The following is a 24,000-nucleotide window of genomic DNA, read 5'->3' on the forward strand; positions in this document are numbered from 1 at the left end:
TAACATTAACCTGTTCCTGAGTAATCCACTAACATTAACCTGTTCCTGAGTAAATAACATTAACCTGTTCCTGAGTAACATTAACATTAACCTGTTCCTGAGTAATCCACTAACATTAACCTGTTCCTGAGTAACCTGTTCCTGAGTAATCCACTTTAACATTAACCTGTTCCTGAGTAATCCACTAACATTAACCTGTTCCTGAGTAATCCACTTTAACATTAACCTGTTCCTGAGTAATCCACTAACATTAACCTGTTCCTGAGTAATCCACTAACATTAACATTAACCTGTTCCTGAGTAATCTAACATTAACTAACATTAACCTGTTCCTGAGTAATCCACTTTAACATTAACCTGTTCTGAGTAATCCACTAACATTAACTGTTCCTGAGTAATCCACTAACATTAACCTGTTCCTGAGTAATCCACTAACATTAACCTGTTCCTGAGTAACATTAACCTGTTCCTGAGTAATCCACTAACATTAACCTGTTCCTGAGTAATCCACTAACATTAACCTGTTCCTGAGTAATCCACTTTAACATTAACCTGTTCCTGAGTAATCCACTAACATTAACCTGTTCCTGAGTAATCCACTTTAACATTAACCTGTTCCTGAGTAATCCACTAACATTAACCTGTTCCTGAGTAATCCACTAACATTAACCTGTTCCTGAGTAATCCACTAACATTAACCTGTTCCTGAGTAATCCACTAACATTAACCTGTTCCTGAGTAATCCACTAACATTAACCTGTTCCTGAGTAATCCACTTTAACATTAACCTGTTCCTGAGTAATCCACTAACATTAACCTGTTCCTGAGTAATCCACTAACATTAACCTGTTCCTGAGTAATCCACTAACATTAACCTGTTCCTGAGTAATACTAACATTAACCTGTTCCTGAGAAATACTAACATTAACCTGTTCCTGAGTAATCCACTAACATTAACCTGTTCCTGAGTAAATAGACTAACATTAACCTGTTCCTGAGTAACATTAACATTAACCTGTTCCTGAGTAATGTTAACATTAACCTGTTCCTCCACTTTAACATTAACCTGTTCCTGAGTAAATCTAACATTAACCTGTTCCTGAGTAATAACATTAACCTGTTAACATTAACCTGTTCCTGAGTAATAATAACATTAACACTTTAACACCTGTTCCTAACCTGTTCCTGAGTAATCCACTTTAACATTAACCTGTTCCTGAGTAATCCACTAACATTAACCTGTTCCTGAGTAATCCACTAACATTAACCTGTTCCTGAGTAATCCACTAACATTAACCTGTTCCTGAGTAATCCACTAACATTAACCTGTTCCTGAGTAATCCACTAACATTAACCTGTTCCTGAGTAATCCACTAACATTAACCTGTTCCTGAGTAATCCACTAACATTAACCTGTTCCTGAGTAATCCACTAACATTAACCTGTTCCTGAGTAATCCACTAACATTAACCTGTTCCTGAGTAAATGAGTAATCCACTAACATGAACCTGTTCCTGAGTAATCCACTTAACATTAACTGTTCCTTAAACCTGTTCCTGAGTAATCCACTAACATTAACCTGTTCCTGAGTAATCCACTAACATTAACCTGTTCCTGAGTAATCCACTAACATTAACCTGTTCCTGAGTAATCCACTAACATTAACCTGTTCCTGAGTAATCCACCTAACATTAACCTGTTCCTGAGTAATCCACTAACATTAACCTGTTCCTGAGTAATCCACTAACATTAACCTGTTCCTGAGTAATCCACTTAACATTAACAGTAATTAACATTAACCTGTTCCTGAGTAATCCACTAACATTAACCTGTCTGAGTAATAACATTAACCTGTTCCTGAGTAACAGACTAACATTAACCTGTTCCTGAGTAATACACTAACATTAACCTGTTCCTGAGTAATCCACTAACATTAACCTGTTAACATTAACCTGTTCCTGAGTAATCCACTAACATTAACCTGTTCCTGAGAAATACTAACATTAACCTGTTCCTGAGTAATCCACTTTAACATTAACCTGTTCCTGAGTAATCCACTAACATTAACCTGTTCCTGAGTAATAGACTAACATTAACCTGTTCCTGAGTAATACACTAACATTAACCTGTTCCTGAGTAATCCACTAACATTAACCTGTTCCTGAGTAATAGACTAACATTAACCTGTTCCTGAGTAATAGACTAACATTAACCTGTTCCTGAGTAATCCACTTTAACATTAACCTGTTCCTGAGTAATCCACTAACATTAACCTGTTCCTGAGTAATCCACTAACATTAACCTGTTCCTGAGTAGTAATAACATTAACCTGTTCCTAACATTAAACCTGTTCCTGAGTAATCCACTAACATTAACCTTAACCTGTTCCTGAGTAATCCACTAACATTAACCTGTTCCTAACATTAAGTAATCCACTTTAACATTAACCCTGTTCCTGAGTAATCCACTAACATTAACCTGTTCCTGAGTAATCCACTTTAACATTAACCTGTTCCTGAGTAACTAACATTAACCTGTTCCTGAGTAATCCACTAACATTAACCTGTTCCTGAGTAATCCACTAACATTAACCTGTTCCTAACATTATTAACCTGTTCCTGTAATAACATTAACCTGTTCCTAACATTAACCTGTTCCTGAGTAATCCACTAACATTAACCTGTTCCTGAGTAATCCACTAACATTAACCTGTTCCTGAGTAATCCACTAACATTAACCTGTTCCTGAGTAATCCAGTAAACATTAACCTGTTCCTGAGTAATCCACTTTAACATTAACCTGTTCCTGAGTAATCCACTAACATTAACCTGTTCCTGAGTAACCTAACATTAACCTGTTCCTGAGTAATCCACTTTAACATTAATCCACTTTAACATTAACCTGTTCCTGAGTAATCCACTAACATTAACCTGTTCCTGAGTAATCCACTAAACACCTGTTCCTAACCTGTTCCTGAGTAATCCACTTTAACATTAACCTGTTCCTGAGTAATCCACTAACATTAACCTGTTCCTGAGTAATCTGAGTAATCCACTTTAACATTAACCTGTTCCTGAGTAATCCACTAACATTAACCTGTTCCTGAGTAACATTAACCTGTTCCTGAGTAATCCACTTTAACATTAACCTGTTCCTGAGTAATCCACTAACATTAATAATCCTTTAACATTAACTGTTCCTGAGTAAACATTAAACCTGTTCCTGAGTAATCCACTTTAACATTAACCTGTTCCTGAGTAACCTGTTCCTCCACTGAGTAATTAACATTAACCTGTTCCTGAGTAATCCACTAACATTAACCTGTTCCTGAGTAATCCACTTTAACATTAACCTGTTCCTGAGTAATCCACTTTAACATTAACCTGTTCCTGAGTAATCCACTAACATTAACCTGTTCCTGAGTAAATAACCACTGAGTAATCCACTAACATTAACCTGTTCCTGAGTAATCCACTTAACATTAACCTGTTCCTGAGTAATCCACTAACATTAACCTGTTCCTGAGTAATCCACTAACATTAACCTGTTTTCCAAAGTCCTATGTATCAACTATGTTGCTATGGTAATAATGAAGTGACGAGACATGTAAAGCTGTTCTTAATGGGTTGTTTACTCAGTGTATATCTAGACTAATTCAACTGTTTTAGTTCTCATCAAATATTTGGCAACCATCAAATAAATATATATTTGTTTTGAAATAACTTGCATACCTTCAAAATACTTCCAAATATGATTTGTTTCTCTGAGACCTGTATTCGATATCAATAGAAACGAGTTGCCTTTAAGTGTAAACTCTATTAGATTACTTGAGTATTTGAAAATGTGGTATTTTCAAATAAACCCCAAACTACAACAATTCCCAGTCCAGGCCTGGTGTGTACCTGGTAATCCATTCCCTTGCTGTTGAGTGCTACGTTGATGGTGAAGGTGGAGGAGTCGTGATGCGGACGGAGAGACGGCTGTTCATCTGGACGATACCGGACTACAAAATTCATCACCGCCTGGGCCTGGGGGGGGTGTTATTCATACAAGAACCTGTACATACATGACAGTCTCGGAGGAAGCTGGTTAAATGTATTTGTGATATTTCAAAATGTTGGTAACCTGTTCGCCCTTGTCACGAACATACTGGTGAAGTCAGCTGCGGTGGAATGCAGAGGCCCGCTGACCAAGTCTGGTGTGCGACAACCTCCTATCAGAGCCTTCATGGACAACCTGACTGTGACAACATCCGTCCCAGGGAGTAGGTGGATTTTGAAGGGGCTGGAGAAGCTTGCCACCTGGGCACGGATGAGTTTCAAGCCAGCGAAGTCTAAAGCTTTAGATGGGGAAGACTGTGGACAAGTTCCGCTTCGCCATTCGAGACACACAGATCCCATCCGTCGCAGAGAAACCGCTGAAGAGTCTGTTTGACAGCAGCCGAGGGATACAGCATTCATCAAGACAATCAACCAAGAGCTGGTGGTCAGCTGCAGTGGACAAGGCAAGTTCAAGGTCTGGATGACACCAACACTCCCACTGATTCTCTGGATCCTCCTTGTCTACGAGGCCCTGATCTCTACAGTCCAGAGACAACAGCTACCTCAGAAAATGGCTGGGAATACCTCAAAGCAGCATCACCCTGTTCTGTCAGAAGAACAAACTGAAGATACCCATCAGCTGCCTGAATGATGAATTCATGGTAAGCCGTACAAGGGTCGTGCGACAATACTGGGAGTCAAGGGACCAGAAAGTCTCCTAGGCCGGGATAGAGGGGAGGACAGGAAGCAAGTGGAGCAGGCTGAGTCACGGTTACGGCACAGCGTGTTGGTGGGCATTACAACGCCACGCTACGACAAGGTCCAAGGGAAAGACCGACGGAAGCTGATACAGGAGGAAGTTCCAGCAGCAGTCGAGGAGGAGCAAGCCGGCAGGATGGTCGGAATGAGGCAACAAGGAGCAAGATGGGAGCAAGCGGTGGAGCGTAAGGTCATATGGACAGAGCTTTGGAAAGCCTCAGCGCATACATTTTTTGATCCAGGCAGTCTACAATGTTCTACCAAGCCCATCTTACCCGTTCTGCTGGGGCAAGGTCGATTCACCATCATGCCCTCTGTGCCTGAAGAGAGGAACCCTTGAGCACAGCCCCAGGTGAGAGTCGCTACCGCTGGTGCCACGACCAGGTGACTAAAGCCATTGTGGAAACAGCAAATCAAAGCGGGCAATCGTCAGAGCCAGGGGACAGGGGACAGCCAATACCACCTACCAGAACCTCCACAAGTCTTCTCACAACAGCTGAAGACTGGGAGCTGAAAGTCAACCTGGGAAAGGAGCACATTGAGGGGGCCAACGAAAGGAAGAGGGCGAAGTACGAGGAGCCACAGGAGATCAAGGTACGAGTCATTACTGACGATATGTCTCAGGGCATCGCAAGACTTCCTTTTTTAAAGGAAAAACAAGTCTTCTTTACTGTTATGTGATTTGTGGATTCAGATAAAGTATTTAACATGTGTCTGTGATTGCGTGTACCTTGGGGAAGTAGCCTGGGTAGAGTTTCTCAGTAACAGGGCTGATGTATTCTTTTAGGAACTTGAGCCACTCCTTCTCAAAGCCAATCTGGTTCATATGAATATCTACAGTAGGGACGTTCTCATAGCCCCCTGCAAGACGCTCATCCTGGAAAACACACAGAAGAAAACAGTTGACCAAAGAGACATAGTAGTCACAGATGCACACTCTCTCTCCCTCTCATAGGTCCTCCTCCTCCTCCTCCGTACCGTATGTCTTCCTCCACTCCATTCTCCAAAGTCTTCCATGGTTTCCACCAGGTCATCACACATCCTGTCTGTAAAGGATGGGAACCAGTACACATCAGGACACGGCTGCTCCACGATGGTCTGGTTGTCTTCAAAGATCTTAGAGTAGTTTTCATGGATATACTTCTCCTTCCAGTCCTAAAACACATATATAACATATATTACCATGGTTAAACTTCTCCTTCCAGTCCTATAACATATATTACCATGGTGTGTGTGATGGTGTGTGTGTGTGTGATGGTGTGTGTGTGTCTGTGATGTTGCGTGTGTGTGTGTGATGTTGCGTTGTGTGTGTGTGTGTGTGTGTGTGATGTTGCGTGTGTGTGTGTGATGTTGCGTGTGTGTGTGATGTTGCGTGTGTGTGTGATGTTGCGTGTGTGATGTTGCGTGTGTGTGTGTGTGTTGTGTGTGTGTGTGATGTTGTGTGTGTGTGTGTGTGATGTTGTGTGTGTGTGTGTGATGTTGCGCGTGTGTGTGTGTGTGTGATGTTGCGTGTGTGTGTGTGTGTGATGTTGCGTGTGTGTGTGTGTGTGTGATGTTGCGCGTGTGTGTGTGTGTGTGATGTTGCGCGTGTGTGTGTGTGTGATGTTGCGTGTGTGTGTGTGTGTGATGTTGCGCGTGTGTGTGTGATGTTGCGCGTGTGTGTGTGTGTGTGATGTTGCGCGTGTGTGTGTGTGATGTTGCGCGTGTGTGTGTGTGTGTGATGTTGCGTGTGTGTGATGTTGCGTGTGTGTGATGTTGCGTGTGTGTGATGTTGCGTGTGTGTGATGTTGCGTGTGTGTGATGTTGCGTGTGTGTGATGTTGCGTGTGTGTGATGTTGCGTGTGTGTGATGTTGCGTGTGTGTGATGTTGCGTGTGTGTGATGTTGCGTGTGTGTGATGTTGCGTGTGTGTGATGTTGCGTGTGTGTGATGTTGCGTGTGTGTGATGTTGCGTGTGTGTGATGTTGCGCGTGTGTGTGTGTGTGATGTTGTGTGTGTGTGTGTGTGTGTGATGTTGTGTGTGTGTGTGCTCTCACCAGAGGGTTGTCAAAGATCTGCCACATGTCCGGATGAAGTCTGCTGGTGTTGTAGTTGGAGGAGGAGACCAGACGACCAAACTCATCACGATTAGACACAAACATAAACACTCCCTGTAACACAACATAGGAAATATAGACTTTCATATATACAGTGTATATATATAAATATATAAATATATATATATAAATAAATAAATAAATAAATAAATATATATATATATAAATTAAATTAAATATTCTCACTAGAGACCCAGTGAGACTCTCAGCGACCCAGTGAGACTCTCAGCTCCTAGAGACCCAGTGAGACTCTCAGCTCCTAGAGACCCAGTGAGACTCTCAGCTAGAGACCCTAGAGACCCAGTGAGACTCTCAGCTCCTAGAGACCCAGTGAGACTCTCAGCTCCTAGAGACCCAGTGAGACTCTCAGCGACCCAGTGAGACTCTCAGCAGTGAGACTCTAGAGACCCAGTGAGACTCTCAGCTCTTAGAGACCCAGTGAGACTCTCAGCTCTTAGAGACCTAGTGAGACTCAAGAGTAGAAGTGTAGCTGCTGCCTATTCATTTTTATTCATTGAAAAAAATGTCAAAATACATAATTCCACAGGCCTGATCAACTTTATGTGAAGGAGATGTGTAAACTGTATGAGGCAAATGGTGGTCACACCAGATACTGACTGGTTCTCTGATCCAAACCCCTAAGATACCCCTTTAAGGTATCTGTGACCAACAGATTAATATCTGTATTCCCAGTCATGTGAAATCCATAGATTAGGGACTTTATTTCACTGATTTCCGTATATGAACTGTAACTCATAAAACCTTTGACATGAATGCGTTTATATTGTTGTTCAATATGTACAGCACCAGTCAAAAGTTTGGACACCTACTCATTCCAGGGTTTTCTTTATTTTTATTGTTTCTACATTGTAGAATAATGGTGAAGACATCAAAACTATGAAACAACACATATGGAATCAGGTAGTAACCAAAAAAGTGTTAAACAAATCAACATATATTTTATATTTAAGATTTTTCAAAAGTAGCCACACCTTTCCCTTGATGACAGCTTTGCACACTCTTGGCATTCTCTCAACCAGCTTCATGAGGTAGTCACCTGGAATGCATTTAATTTACCCATCTACCAATATGTGACATTCTTTGCGAGACATTATATATTTTTTTGATTTTTACCTTTATTTAACTAGGCAAGTCAGTTAAGAACCAATTCTATTTTCAATGACGGCCTAGGAACAGTGGGTTAGATTTTTACCTTGTCAGCTTGGGAATTCGATCTTGCAACCTTTCTGTTACTAAGTGTGCAAAGCTGTCAAGGCAAAGGGTGGCTACTTTGAAGAATCTAAAATCTACAATGATTTGTTCAACACTTTTCTGGTTACTACATGACTCCATATGTGTTATTTCATAGCTTTAATGTTTTCACTTTTTTTTTACAATGTTGAAAACAGTTAAAATAAAGAAATACCAGAAAATGAGTAGGTGCCCAAACTTTTGACTGGTACTGTATATATAAACAAATCTCCCAGCAGACACCATATCAGGGTCCATATCATAATATAGCATATATAACATTACATATATAATATATACCTGGTCTCGTACGGCCCTGCAGAACACCATATCTGGGTCCATCCCCTCCTGACTGTACAGACTGACCTGAGACAGTCTACCTCTCAAGACTGCCCAGAACCCCTTTATCATGTAGACCTGAGTTATATAGGGAACGTTCCATAGACCACTACAGAGATAGAGAACATATAGAATATATAGGGTTATATAGATAACATATAGAATATATAGGGTTATATAGATAACATATAGAATATATAGGGTTATATAGAGAACATATATAATATCCTAGTAATCCTAGTACAAATTCTCTGTTTTAGGTCAGTTAGGATCACCACTTTATTTTAAGAATGTGAAATGTCAGAATAATAGTAGAGAGAATGATTTATTTCAGCTTTTATTTCTTTCGTCACATTCCCAGTGGGTCAGAAGTTCACAAACACTCAATTAGTATTTGGTAGCATTGCCTTTAAATTGTTTAACTTGGGTCAAATGTTTCGGGTAGCCTTCCACAAGCTTCCCACAATTTGTTGGGTGAATTTTGGTCCATTCCTCTTGAGAGAGCTGATGTAACTGAGTCAGGTTTGTAGGCCTTCTTGCTCACACACGCTTTTTCAGTTCTGCCCACACATTTTCTATAGAATTGAAGTGGCCACTCCAATATCTTGACTTTGTTGTCCTTAAACAATTTTGTCACAACTTTGGAAGTATGCTTGGTGTCATTTTTCATTTGGAAGACCCTTTTGCGACCAAGCTTTAACTGATGTGTTGAGATGTTGCTTCAATATATCCACACAATTTCCCTTCCTCATGAAGCCATCTATTTTGTGAAGTGCACCAGTCCCTCCTGCAGCAGAGCACCCCCACAACATGATGCTGCCACCCCCGTGCTTCACGGTTGGGATGGTGTTCTTCGGCTTTCAAGCTTCCCCCTTTTCCTCCAAACATAACGATGGTCATTATGGCCAAACAGTTATATTTTTGTTTCATCAGACCAGAAGACATTTCTCCAAAAAGTACCATCTTTGTCCCCATGTACAGTTGTAAACCGTAGTCTGTATTTTTTATGGCGGTTTTGGAGCAGTGGCTTCTTCCTTGCTGAGCGGCCTTTAAGGTTATGTCGATATAGGACTTGTTTTACTGTGGATATAGATACGTTTGTACCTGTTTCCTCCATCATCTTCACAAGTTCCTTTGCTGTTGTTCTGGGATTGATTTGCACTTTTCGCACCAAAGTACGTTCATCTCTAGGAGACAGAACGCGTCTCCTTCCTGAGCGGTATGACGGCTGTGTGGTCCCATGGTGTTTATACTTGCGTACTACTATACAGATGAACATGGTACCTTCAGGCATTTGGAAATTGCTCCCAAGGATGAACCAGACTTGTGGAGGTCCACCATTTTTTTCTGAGGTCTTGGCTTATTTCTTTTGATTTTCCCATGATGTCAAGCAAAGAGGCACTGAGTTTGAAGGTTGGCCTTGAAATACATCCACAGGTACACCTCTGATTGACTCAAATGATGTCAATTAGCCTATCAGAAGGTTCAAAAGCCATGACATCGTATTCTGGAATTTTCCAAGTTTTTAAAGGCACAGTCAACTTAGTGTATGTAAACTTCTGACTCACAGGAATTGTGATACAGTGAATTATAAGTGAAATAATCTGTCTGTAAACAATTGTTGGAAAAATTACTTGTGTCATGCACAAAGTAGATGTCCTAACCGACTTGCCAAAACTACTGTTAGTTAACAAGACATTTGTGGAGTGGTTTAAAAAACTAGTTTTAATGACTCCAACCTAAGTGTATGTAAAGTTCCTACTTTAACTATATATAGGGTTATATAGTGTGTGTGTTTGTGTACTCACGCTCTCTTGCCCTGTACAATATCGATGTAGTCTTCAGATCGAGAGTAGAACCCCTCAGGACTCAGAGCTCCCCAGAAATTAGACCACAGTTTGCCATGTCTGGACAACATGGGGGCTATCACTGACCTGGAGACAGACAGAACATGTTTAGGGTGTAGTGTGTTAGACCACACTATCACTGACCTGTGGATAAAGAGAGGGTTAGGATATTGGGTTCAGTATTTTAGATATAATCAGGAATTGTTTATATTTACCTTTCTTTAACTAGGAAAGTCAGTTAAGAACAAATTTGTTTTTAATGACGAAGGCCTAAGAACAGCGGGTTAACTGCCTGACGTCAAAAACTACAGACCCTGTATCCCTTCTCTCTATAAAACTACAGACCTGTATCCCATCTTCTTATAAAACTACAGACCCTGTATCCCATCTTCCTATAAAACTACAGACCTGTATCCCTTCTTCCTATAAAACTACAGACCTGTATCCCATCTTCCTATAAAACTACAGACCCTGTATCCCTTCTCTCTATAAAACTACAGACCTGTATCCCTTCTTCCTATAAAACTACAGACCTGTATCCCTTCTCTATAAAACTACAGACCCTGTATCCCTTCTTCCTATAAAACTACAGACCCTGTATCCCTTCTTCCTATAAAACTACAGACCCTGTATCCCTTCTCTCTACAAAACTACAGACCCTGTATCCCTTCTTCCTATAAAACCATGGTGCTTAGGCTATACACAGTAGCGAGGCTATACACAGTAGCGAGGCTATACACAGTAGCGAGGCTATACACAGTAGCGAGGCTATACACAGTAGCGAGGCTATACACAGTAGAGAGGCTATATACAGTAGAGAGGCTATATACAGTAGAGAGGCTATACACAGTAGAGGCTATACACAGTAGAGAGGCTATATACAGTAGAGAGGCTATATCCCATCTTCCTATAAAACTACAGACCCTGTATCCCTTCTCTCTATAAAACTACAGACCCTGTATCCCATCTTCTTATAAAACTAGACCCTGTATCCCATCTTCCTATAAAACTACAGACCCTGTATCAGTTCTTCCTATAAAACTACAGACCTGTATCCCTTCTCTCTATAAAACTACAGACCCTGTCTACCTTCTTCCTATAAAACCATGGTGCTTAGGCTATACACAGTAGCGAGGCTATACACAGTAGCGAGGCTTTATACAGCAGAGAAGCTATAACAGTAGAGGCTATATACAGTAGAGGCTATATACCTTAGAGAGTATATCTACAGTAGAGAGGCTATATACAGTAGCGAGGCTATATACAGTAGAGAGTATATCTACAGTAGAGAGGCTATAAACAGTAGAGAGGCTATATACAGTAGAGAGGCTATATACAGGCACCGGTTAGTCGGGCTAATTGAGGTAGTATGTACATGTAGATATGGTTAAAGTGACTATGCATATATGATGAACAGAGAGTAGCAGTAGCGTAAAAGAGGGGATGGCGGTTGGTGGGTGGCGGGACACAATGCAGATCGTCGGGTAGCCATTTGGTTACCTATTCAGGAGTGTTATTTCTTGGGGGTAAAAACTGTTGAGAAGCCTTTTTGTCCTAGACTTGGCACTCCGGTACCATTTGCCATGCGGTAGTAGAGAGAACAGTCTATGACTGAGGTGGCTGGGGTCTTTGACAATACTATGACTGTGATATGTGGTTGTCCCACCTAGCTATCTGAAGATGAATGTCCTGACTATGACTGGTCTACCTAGCTATCTGAAGATGAATGTCCTGACTATGACTGGTCCACCTAGCTATCTGGAGATGAATGTCCTGACTATGACTGGTCCACCTAGCTATCTGGAGATGAATACACTGACTGTAATTCTCCCTGGATAAGAGCATCTGCTAAATGACTAAAATGTTATGGAAAACCTAAAAGGTCCAGAGTAAAAATGTGCTTAGCAAGTCACATAATAATCTCATGATAAACTGTAGACTATCTACCTAGAGAGTTTATCTGTATAGCAGTCTTCATACCACCACAGACCGATGCAGGCACTAAGGCCACACTCAATGAGCTGGATACGGTCATAAGAAAACAGGAAAACGCTCATCCAGAGGCGGCGCTCCTAGTGGCCGGGGACTTTAATGCAGGGAAACTTAAATCAGTTTTACCAAATTTCTATCAGCATGTTAAATGTGGAAAAAAACTCTGGACCACCTTTACTCAACACACAGAAACACGTACAAAGCTCTCCCTCACTCTCCATTTGGCAAATCTGACCATAATTCTATCCTCCTGATTTTTGCTTACAAGAAAAAATTAAAGCAGGAAGCACCAGTGACTCGATCTATAAAAAAGTGGTCAGATACTAAACTACAGGACTGTTTTTCTATTAGACTGGAACATGTTCCGGGATTCTTCCGATGGCATTGAGGAGTACACCACATCAGTCACTGGCTTTATCAATAAGTGCATCGATGACGTCGTACCCACAGTGACCGTACGTACATACCCCAACCAGAAGCAATGGATTACAGGCAACAGTCGCACTGAGCTCAAGGGTAGAGCTGCCGCTTTCAAGGAGCGGGACTCTAACCCAGAAGCTTATAAGAAATCCCGCTATGCCCTCCGACGAACCATCAAACAGGCAAAGTGTCAAGACAGGACTAATATCGTATCATACTACACCGGCTCTGGCGCTCGTCAGATGTGGAAGGGCTTGCAAACTATTACAGACTACGAAGGCAAGCACCGCCATGAACTGCCCAGTGACACGAACCCTCCAGACGAGCTAAATTACTTCTATGCTCGCTTCAAGGCAAGTAACACTGAAACATGCATGAGAGCACCAGCTGTTCCGGACGACTGTGTGATCATGCTCTCCATAGCCGATGTGATTGAGACCTTCAAACAGGTCAACATTCACAAGGCCACATAGCCAGACGGATTACCAGGACGTGTGCTCTGGGCATGTGCTGACCAACAGGCAAATGTCTTCATTGACAAACTCTCTGTCTGAGTCTGTAATACCGACACGTTTCAAGCAGACCACCATAGTCCCTGGCCCAAGAACACTAAGGTAACCTGCCTAAATAAATACTGACCCGTAGCACTCACATCTGTAGCCATGAAGTGCTTTGAAAGGCTGGTCATGGCTCACAACACCATTATCCCAGAAACCCTAAACCCTAAACCCACTTCAATTTAAATACCGCACCAACAGATCCACAGATGATGCAATCTCTATTCACTCCACACTGCCCTTTCCCACCTGGACAAAAGGAACACCTATGTGAGAATGCTATTCATTGACTACAGCTCAGCATTCAACACTATATTGCCCTCAAAGCTCATAACTAAGCTAAGGACCCTGGGACTAAACACCTCCCTCCTCAATTGGATCCTGGACTTCCTGAAATGCCGCCCCCAGTTAGTAAGGTTAGGTAACAACACATCCGCCACGCTGATCCTCAACACAGGGGCCCTCAGGGATGCGTGCTCAGTCCCCTCCTGTACTCCCTGTTCACCCATGACTGCACGGCCAGGCACGACTCAACACCATCATTAAGTTTGCCGATGACACAACAGTGGTAGGCCTGATCACCGACAAGACAGCCTATACGGAGGTGGTCAGAGATCTGGTCATGTGGTGCCAGGACAACAAACTCTCCCTCAACGTGATGAAGACAAAGGAGATGATTATGGACTACAGCAAAAGGAGGACCGAGCACACCCCCATTCTCATCAACAGGGCTGCAGTGGAGCAGGTTGAAAGCTTCAAGTTCCTTGGCGTCCACATCACCAACAAACTATCATGGTCCAAACACACTAAGACAGTTGTGAAGAGGGCACAACAACGCCTGTTCTCCCTCAGGAGACAAAATATTTGCCATGGGTCCTCAGATCCTCAAAAGGTTCTACAGCTGCACCATCAATAGCATTGCATCACTGCCTGGTACGGAAACTACTCAGTCTTCGACCGCAAGGCACTACAGAGGGTATTGCAAACGGCCCAGTACATCAGTGGGGCCAAGCTTCCTGCCATCCAGGACCTCTATATAATGAAAAATCAGATAAGGGGCCTACAAATTGCCAAAGACTCCAGCCACCCCAGTCATAGACTGTTGTCTCTGCTTCTTAACAGCTTCTACCCCCAAGCCATAAGACTCTTGAATAGCTAATCAAAGTCACTTTAACTCTACCTACATGTACATATTACCTCAACTAACCGGTGCCCCTGCACATTGACTCCCGTAACCTGCACATTGACTCTGTACCGTAACACCCTGTATATAGCCTCCACATTGACTCTGTACCGTAACACCCTGTATATAGCCTCCACATTGACTCTGTACCTGTATATAGCCTCCACATTGACTCTGTATAACATAGCCTCCACATTGACTCTGTAACACCCCGCCTCCACATTGAACGTAACACCCTGTATATAGCCTCCACATTGACTCCACATTGAGCCTCCACTGACTCCGCACCGTAACACCCTGTATATAGCCTCCACATTGACTGTGACGGTACCCCCTGTATATAGCAACACCCTGTATATAGCCTCCACATTGACTCTGTACCAGTACCCCCTGTATATTGCCTCCACATTGACTCTGTAGTACCCCCTCCACATTGACTCTGTACCGTAACACCCTGTATATAGCCTCCACATTGACTCTGTACCGTAACACCCTGTATATAGCCTCCACCCATTGCCTCCACATTGACCGTAATACCCTGTATATAGCCTCCACATTGACTCCGCACCGTAACACCCTGTATATAGCCTCCACATTGACTCCGCACCGTAACACCCTGTATATAGCCTCCACATTGACTGTGTACCGGTACCCCCTGTATATAGCAACACCCTGTATATAGCCTCCACATTGACTCTGTACCGGTACCCCCTGTATATAGCAACACCCTGTATATAGCCTCCACATTGACTCTGTACCGTAACCCCCGCTATTGTTATTTTACTGCTACTGTTTAATTATTTGTTACTTTTATTTTCTACTTATCTATTTTTTACCTAACACTTATTTTTTTCTTAACTTCTTAATTGTTGGTTAAGGGCTGTTGTATTCGGCAGACGTGACAAATACATGAGATTTAATTTTATTTGAAAGACATCCTTCCTAACTCAGTTGCCGGAGAGGACAGAAACCGCTCAGGGATTTCACCCTGAGACCAATGGTAACTTTAAAACAGTTACAGAGTTTAATGGCTGTGGTAGGAGAAAACTGAGGATGGATCCAGAACATTGTATTTACTCCACAATACTAACCTAAATGACAGAGTGAAAAGGAAGCCTGTACAGAATAAAAATATTCCAAAACACGCATCCTGTTTGCAACAAGGCACTAAAGTAAAACCGCAACAAAAAATGTAGCAAAGCAATTCACTTTGTGTCCTGAATACAAAGTGTTATGTTTGGAGAAGATACAACACATTACTGAGTACCACTCTTCATATTTTCAAGCATAGTAGTGGCTGCATCAAGCTTGTCATGCTTGTCATCGTTAAGGACTGGGGAGCTTTTCAGGATGAAAGACACTGGGAGATGAATTCACCTTTCAGCAGGACAATAACCTAAAACACCAGGCCAAATAAACACTGGAGTTGCTTACCAAGATGACAGTGAACGTTCCTGAATGGCCAAATTACAGTTTTGACTTAAATTTACTTTAAAATCTATGGCAATACCTGAAAAGGGATGTCTTGCAATGATCAACAACCAATTTGACAGAGTTAAAGAATTTTGAAAAAAATAATGGGCAAAGGTACAATCCAGGTGTGGCAAGCTCTTAGAGACACAGGTGCTGCGAAATGTGCCTGTACAATGTACTGACTCAGGGGTGTGCATACTTATGTAAATAAAGATATTTCTGTGTTTAATTTTCACAACATTTCTGAAAACATGTTTTCACTTGGTCATTATGGGGTATTGTATGTAAATGAGTGAGAAATCTATTTAATATCTATTAAAATTTATTTGAATTCAGGCTGTAACAACATGTGGAATAAGTCAAGGGGTAAGAATTCATTCTGTTGGGTGTTGGGTGTAGTCTGTAGGGTTTAGGGTGTAGTGTGTGGGCGTAGTGCGTAGTCTGTAGGGTTTAGGGTGTGGAATAAGTCAAGGGGTACGAATACTTTAGGAAGGCAAGATGACAACATCAGGTGTAGTCTGTAGTCTGTAGGGTGTAGTCTGTAGGGTGTAGTCTGTAGGGTGTACGGTGTCATCTGTAGGGTGTAGTCTGTACGGTGTAGGGTGTAGTCTGTATGGTGTAGTGTGTGGTGTGTAGTCTGTAGGGTGTACGGTGTAATCTGTAGGGTGTACGGTGTTATCTGTAGGGTGTAGTCTGTACGGTGTAGTGTGTGGTGTGTAATCTGTAGGGTGTACGGTGTCATCTGTAGGGTGTAGTCTGTATAGTGTAGTCTGTACGGTGTAGGGTGTAGTCTGTAGGGTGAAGGATTCTTACTTGTTCTCTTCTATAAGGATACGGAGAACATCAGGGTTGACGATGACAACATCAGCATCGATACTGAAGTAGTAATCACACTGACTGTCCTTCTTACACGCCTCCCTACACACACACACACACACACACACACACACACACACACACACACACACACACACACATTACATGAATGGTTATGCAGGTATGGGACATGTTCTAAGCAGCTCATTGTTACAATAACAGTGTTCAGGGTTCCCTCATGTTCTAAGGAATAGTTCTAGGTGTAATCCTCACACAGCCATGGTTCTAGCCTGGTCCTGTTGTAGGTTCTCCTCCGGTCCGACCAGCCTGGCGTCAGGGAACAGAACACGATGCTTCTCCCAGAAGCGCTGAATGTTCTGCTCATGATACACCACCTAACACGCACAGCATGACACAGCATTAAACACAATCCCACAGCATGACACACAATCTCACACCATCTCACACCATCTCACACGGTTAAAACCTTTAAAAGTCTAAGCCGTGGGGGGGTTGCTAAACTGACAGGTGGAATTGTTTGAAGAAGGTCACAGATCATTTAACAATGCGATGTTGAATTGTAAGACCCCTTTAGGTATCGACAAACTATTTAAATTCATGATTTGATAACATATTGAATTGGTTCTTTCCTACTATAGCCCATAGAAACACATTGAATAACACATCCAGAAATGGCAAAAAAGGACAGACAAATAACCATATGAAACAAGGTGTTGACGTGTTTGAAATGTCAGGAATTGTGAAAAACTGAGTTTAAATGCATTTGGCTAAGGTGTATGTAAACTTCCTGTATATCTCCATACTACCATTCATTTGTATGGGTTACCTTCAGATGAAGGTTAAATATCTATATACACTGCTCAAAACATAAAGGGAACACTTAAACAACACAATGTAACTCCAAGTCAATCACAATTCTGTGAAATCAAACTGTCCACTTAGGAAGCAACACTGATTGACAATAAATTCCACATGCTGTTGTGCAAATGGAATAGACAACAGGTGGAAATTATAGGCAATTAGCAAGACACCCACAATAAAGCAGTGGTTCTGCAGGTGGTGACCACAGACCACTTCTCAGTTCCTATGCTTCCTGGCTGATGTTTTGGTCACTTTTGAATGCTGGCGGTGCTTTCACTCTAGTGGTAGCATGAGACAGAGTCTACAACCCACACAAGTGGCTCAGGTAGTGCAGCTCATCCAGGATGGCACATCAATGCGAGCTGTGGCAAGAAGGTTGCTGTGTATGTCAGCGTAGTGTCCAGAGCATGGAGGCACTACCAGGAGACAGGCCAGTACATCAGGAGACATGGAGGAGGCCGTAGGAGGGCAACAACCCAGCAGCAGGACCGCTACCTCCACCTTTGTGCAAGGAGGAGCAGGAGGAGCACTGCCAGAGCCCTGCAAAATGACCTCCAGCAGGCCACAAATGTGCATGTGTCTGCTCAAATGGTCAGAAACAGACTCCATCAGGGTGGTATGAGGGCCCGACGTCCACAGGTGGGGGTTGTGCTTACTACAGCCCAACACCGTGCAGGACGTTGGCATTTGCCAGAGAACACAAGATTGGCAAATTCGCTTGGCGCCCTGTGCTCTTCACAGATGAAAGCAGGTTCACACTGAGCACATGTGACAGACGTGACAGTCTGGAGACGCTGTGGAGAACGTTCTGCTGCCTGCAGCATGACGGTTTTCCTCAGTCATGGTGTGGGGTGGCTGGCATGTAACTTGCCAGAGGTTGCCTGACTGCCATTAGATACCGAGATGAGATCCTCAGAACCTTGTGAGACCATATGCTGGTGCGTTTGGCCTGGGTTCCTCCTAATACAAGACAATACTGGAACTCATGTGGCTGGAGTGTGTCAGCAGTTCCTGCAAGAGGAAGCATGGATGCTATGGACTGGCCCGCCCGTTCCCCAGACCTGAATCCAATTGAGCACATCTGGGACATCATGTCTCGGCCACATTGCCACCAGGGTGGCGGATGCTTTTCCAGGTCTGGGAGGGAGATCCCTCAGGAGACCATCCGCCACCTCATCAGGAGCATGCCCAGGCGTTGTAGGGAGGTCATACAGGGACATTTTGACTTGTTTTAAGGACATTACATCAGTATGGGCTTTAATTTTAGTGTGACTCAAATCCAGACCTCCATGGGTTGATACATTTAATTTTTGTTGTCAGCACATTCAGCTATGTAAAAGAAAAAAGTATTTCATGAGATATTTCAATCCAGTCCTCCATGAGGTTGATACAGGGAACACAGCAGGGGCATGTCTTCATTTCCATGAACACAGAGATACACCAGGGTGTGATCTTCATCCTACAACTAGAGAAACACCAGTATTTCATGAATCTTCATTCATTCAGATCTAGGATGTGTCTTCATGAACCCATTTTTTGAGCAGTGTATTCTCCATAGACCATTAGACACACCAGGGCGTTCTTCGAGTCCTGTGACACTTGTAGCCCTGTCTTCATCCTACACAGAGACAGATACTGAACACCACGTTGGCGGCTGGTTGGGCCTGTTCTGTCAGTCTCTCAGAGACTACACACACCAGGGGGAGACAGAGCACAGAGGTACATCCTTCATCCTACACAGAGCGCATGTCTTCATCCTACACAGATGACAGAGACACACCAGGGGCATGGGCGTGTCTTCATCCTACACAGAGACAGAGACACACCAGGGCATGGGACACATGTCTTCACACAGAAGACACACACCAGGGGCGTGTCTTCATCCTACACAGACACACCACATTCATCCTACACAGAGACACACCAGGGCGTGTCTTCATCGGATGCTTTAGTACAGAGACACACACCAGGGGCGTGTCTTCATCCTACACAGAGACACAGACACACACCAGGGGCGTGTCTTCATCCTACACACAGAGACACACACCAGGGGCGTGTCTTCATCCTACACAGAGACACACACCAGGGGGCCTGTCTTCATCCTACCAGGGGCATGTCTTCATCCTACACAGAGACACACACCAGGGGCATGTCTTCATCCTACACAGAGACACACCAGGGGCATGTCTTCATACACAGAGACACACACACCAGGGCATGTCTTCATCCACAGAGACACACCAGGGGCATGTCTTCATCCTACACAGAGACACACCAGGGGCATGTCTTCATCCTACACAGAGACACACCAGGGGCATGTCTTCATCCTACACAGAGACACACCAGGGGCATGTCTTCATCCTACACAGAGACACACACCAGGGGCGTGTCTTCATCCTGCACAGAGACAGAGACACACCAGGGGCGTGTCTTCATCCTCCTGCACAGAGACAGAGACACACCAGGGGCGTGTCTTCATCCTACACAGAGACAGACACACACACCAGGGGCGTGTCTTCATCCTACACAGAGACAGAGACACACCAGGGGCGTGTCTTCATCCTACACAGAGACAGAGACACACCAGGGGCATGTCTTCATCCTACACAGAGACACACCAGGGGCATGTCTTCATCCTACAGAGACACACACCAGAGCATGTCTTCATCCTCCTTCATCCACAGAGACAGAGACACACACCAGGGGCGTGTCTTCATCCTACACAGAGACAGAGACACACCAGGGGCGTGTCTTCATCTTACACAGAGAGAGACACACCAGGGGCATGTCTTCATCCTACACAGAGACACACACCAGGGGCGTGTCTTCATCCTACACAGAGACACACACCAGGGGCGTGTCTTCATCCTACACAGAGACACACACCAGGGGCGTGTCTTCATCCTACACAGAGACACACACCAGGGGCATGTCTTCATCCTACACAGAGACACACCAGGGGCATGTCTTCATCCTACACAGAGACACACACCAGGGGCATGTCTTCATCCTACACAGAGACACACACCAGGGCATGTCTTCATCCTACACAGAGACACACACCAGGGCATGTCTTCATCCTACACAGAGACACACACCAGGGGCATGTCTTCATCCTACACAGAGACACACACCAGGGGCATGTCTTCATCCTACACAGAGACAGAGACACACCAGGGGCATGTCTTCATCCTACACCAGAGACACACACCAGGTGCATGTCTTCATCCTACACAGAGACAGAGACACAGGTACGTACAGGCGTGTCAGGGCGTGTTACACAGAGAGACACACCAGGTCATATCAGGTCATGTCTTCCATCCTACACAGAGACACACACCAGGGGCATGCCACAGATCCCACAGCCGGTCTCGTGAGTCCAGCATGTCTTCAGTTACATAGTTACCCAGGTAGTTCAACTGGAGCTGGGGGAGGGGGCCATGGGGGGGGTGTTGATGGTAATAAATGGAAATGAGCACAAAGTGTCAAAATAATAGTAATATAACTCCTCCTCTCAGTCTGTCTCTGACCCTAATATAACCCTTCCTTCTCAGTCTGTCTCTGACCCTAATATAACCCTTCCTCTATCTGTCTCTGACCCTAATATACTCCTCCTCTATCTGTCTCTGACCCTAATATAACCTCTTTACACAGGTAATGACCCTACATACTACATATATAGTCCACTACCCAACCCTACATATATAGTCCACTACCCAACCCTCCATATATAGTCCACTACCCAACCCTACAGCCCTCATATAGTCCACTACCCAACCCTACATATATAGTCCACTACCCAACCCTACATATATAGTCCACTACCCAACCCTACATATATAGTCCACTACCCAACCCTACATATATAGTCCACTACCCAACCCTACATATAGTCCACTACCCAACCCTACATATATAGTCCACTACCCAACCCTCCATATATAGTCCACTACCCAACCCTACATATATAGTCCACTACCCAACCCTACATATATAGTCCACTACCCAACCCTACATATATAGTCCACTACCCAACCCTACATATATAGTCCACTACCCAACCCTACATATATAGTCCACTACCCAACCCTACATATATAGTCCACTACCCAACCCTACATATATAGTCCACTACCCAACCCTACATATATAGTCCACTACCCAACCCTACATATATAGTCCACTACCCAACCCTACATATATAGTCAACTACCCAACCCTACATATATAGTCCACTACCCAACCCTACATATATAGTCCACTACCCAACCCTACATATATAGTCCACTACCCAACCCTACATATATAGTCCACTACCCAACCCTACATATATAGTCCACTACCCAACCCTACATATACAGTGGGGCAAAAAAGTATTTAGTCAGCCACCAATTGTGAAAGTTCTCCCACTTAAAAAGATGAGAGGCCTGTAATTTTCATCATAGGTACACTTCAACTATGACAGACAAAATGAGAAAACAAATCCAGAAAAATCACATTGTAGGATTTTTAATGAATTTATTTGCAAATTATGGTTAAAAATAAGTATTTGGTCACCTACAAACAAGCAAATGTCTGGCTCTCACAGACCTGTAACTTCTTATTTAAGAGGCTCTTCTGTCCTCCACTCGTTACCTGTATTAATGGAACCTGTTTGAACTTGCTATCAGTATAAAAGACACCTGTCCACAACCTCAAACAGTCACACTCCAAACTCCACTATGGCCAAGACCAAAGAGCTGTCAAAGGACACCAGAAACAAAATTGTAGACCTGCACCAGGCTGGGAAGACTGAATCTGCAATAGGTAAGCAGCTTGGTTTGAAGAAATCAACTGTGGGAGCAATTATTAGGAAATGGAAGACATACAAGACCACTGATAATCTCCCTCGATCTGGGGCTCCACGCAAGATCTCACCCCGTGGGGTCAAAATGATCACAAGAATGGTGAGCAAAAATCCCAGAACCACACAGGGGACCTAGTGAATGACTTGCAGAGAGCTGGGACCAAAGTAACAAAGCCTACCATCAGTAACACACTACGCTGCCAGGGACTCAAATCCTGCATTGCCAGACGTGTCAACCTGCTTAAGCCAGTACATGTCCAGGCCCGTCTGAAGTTTGCTAGAGAGCATTTGGATGATCCAGAAGAAGATTGGGAGAATGTCATATGGTCAGATGAAACCAAAATATAACTTTTTGGTAAAAACTCAACTAATGTGTTTGGAGGACAAAGAATGTTGCATCCATAGAACACCATACCTACTGTGAAGCATGGGGTGGAAACATCATGCTTTGGGGCTGTTTTTCTGCAAAGGGACCAGGACGACTGATCCGTGTAAAGGAAAAAATGAATGGGGCCAGGTATCGTGAGATTTAGAGTAAAAACTTCCATCCATCAGCAAGGGCATTGAAGATAAAATGTGGCTGGGTCTTTCAGCATGACAATGATCCCAAACACACCGCCCGGGCAACCGAAGGAGTGGCTTCGTAAGAAGCATTTCAAGGTCCTGGAGTGGCCTAGCCAGTCTCCAGATCTCAACCCCATAGAAAATCTTTGGAGGGAGTTGAAAGTCCGTGTTGCCCAGCAACAGCACCAAAACATCACTGCTCTAGAGGAGATCTGCATGGAGGAATGGGCCAAAATACCAGCAACAGTGTGTGAAAACCTTGTGAAGACTTATAGAAAACATTTGACCTCTGTCATTGCCAACAAAGGGTATATAACAAAGTATTGAGATAAAGTATTTGGTCAATAACAAAAGTTTTTTTCCACCATAATTTGCAAATAAATTCATTAAAAAATCCTAAAATGTGATTTTCTGAATTTTTCTTCTCATTTTGTCTGTCATAGTTGAAGTGTACCTATGATGAAAATTACAGGCCTCTCATCTTTTTAAGTGGGAGAACTTACACACAATTGGTGGCTGACTAAATACTTTTTGCCCCACTGTATATAGTACACTACCCAGAATGACCCAAAGTTCTGATGCTGTGCCGGGATTGGTTACCTTGGTGGGTCCGTTGCCATGGATAATAACAGGAAGTGTGTCATAGGCCACGTTCCTCGCACGGACACGAGCCTTCTCAAACTTCAGCACCACCTCCTCTGTGTGTGTGTGTGTGTGTGTGTATGTGTATGTTTAGGTGTGTGTAGGGAGAAAATACCATGTAGGTTAGTTAAACACACTTCAGACAACACAGAGAAGATGGAGGCAGAATTGGGGTTCTAAGCAGTGGGAGTACTAGGTGTGTGTGTGTATGTATCTCACCGATGGCTCCGTTGAGGTTCTGGAAGATTCTAGAGCGATGGTCCAGAGTCATGTTGTACTTGGTCTGAAAGATAA

The 24,000-nt window shown here is 43.5% G+C and overlaps 1 protein-coding gene across 1 annotated transcript in view; it reads right to left on the reverse strand.

Annotated features, from left to right (window-relative positions):
• Nucleotides 1-3,902: 3,902 nt before the first annotated feature.
• Nucleotides 3,903-24,000, reverse strand: part of LOC121847355 (multifunctional procollagen lysine hydroxylase and glycosyltransferase LH3-like) — a gene marked incomplete at its 3' end in the record, with an annotated part of 35,670 nt that continues 15,572 nt past the window's right edge. Inside the window, 8 exon segments of the mRNA XM_042327951.1 lie at nucleotides 3,903-4,028; nucleotides 5,530-5,676; nucleotides 5,778-5,954; nucleotides 6,835-6,948; nucleotides 8,446-8,593; nucleotides 10,293-10,418; nucleotides 16,770-16,853; nucleotides 23,964-23,989. Coding sequence (XP_042183885.1) covers nucleotides 3,903-4,028; nucleotides 5,530-5,676; nucleotides 5,778-5,954; nucleotides 6,835-6,948; nucleotides 8,446-8,593; nucleotides 10,293-10,418; nucleotides 16,770-16,853; nucleotides 23,964-23,989 — 948 coding nt within the window.

This window comes from Oncorhynchus tshawytscha, linkage group LG10 (assembly GCF_018296145.1).
Source record: "Oncorhynchus tshawytscha isolate Ot180627B linkage group LG10, Otsh_v2.0, whole genome shotgun sequence".
In the NCBI taxonomy this organism is placed as follows: domain Eukaryota; kingdom Metazoa; phylum Chordata; class Actinopteri; order Salmoniformes; family Salmonidae; genus Oncorhynchus; species Oncorhynchus tshawytscha.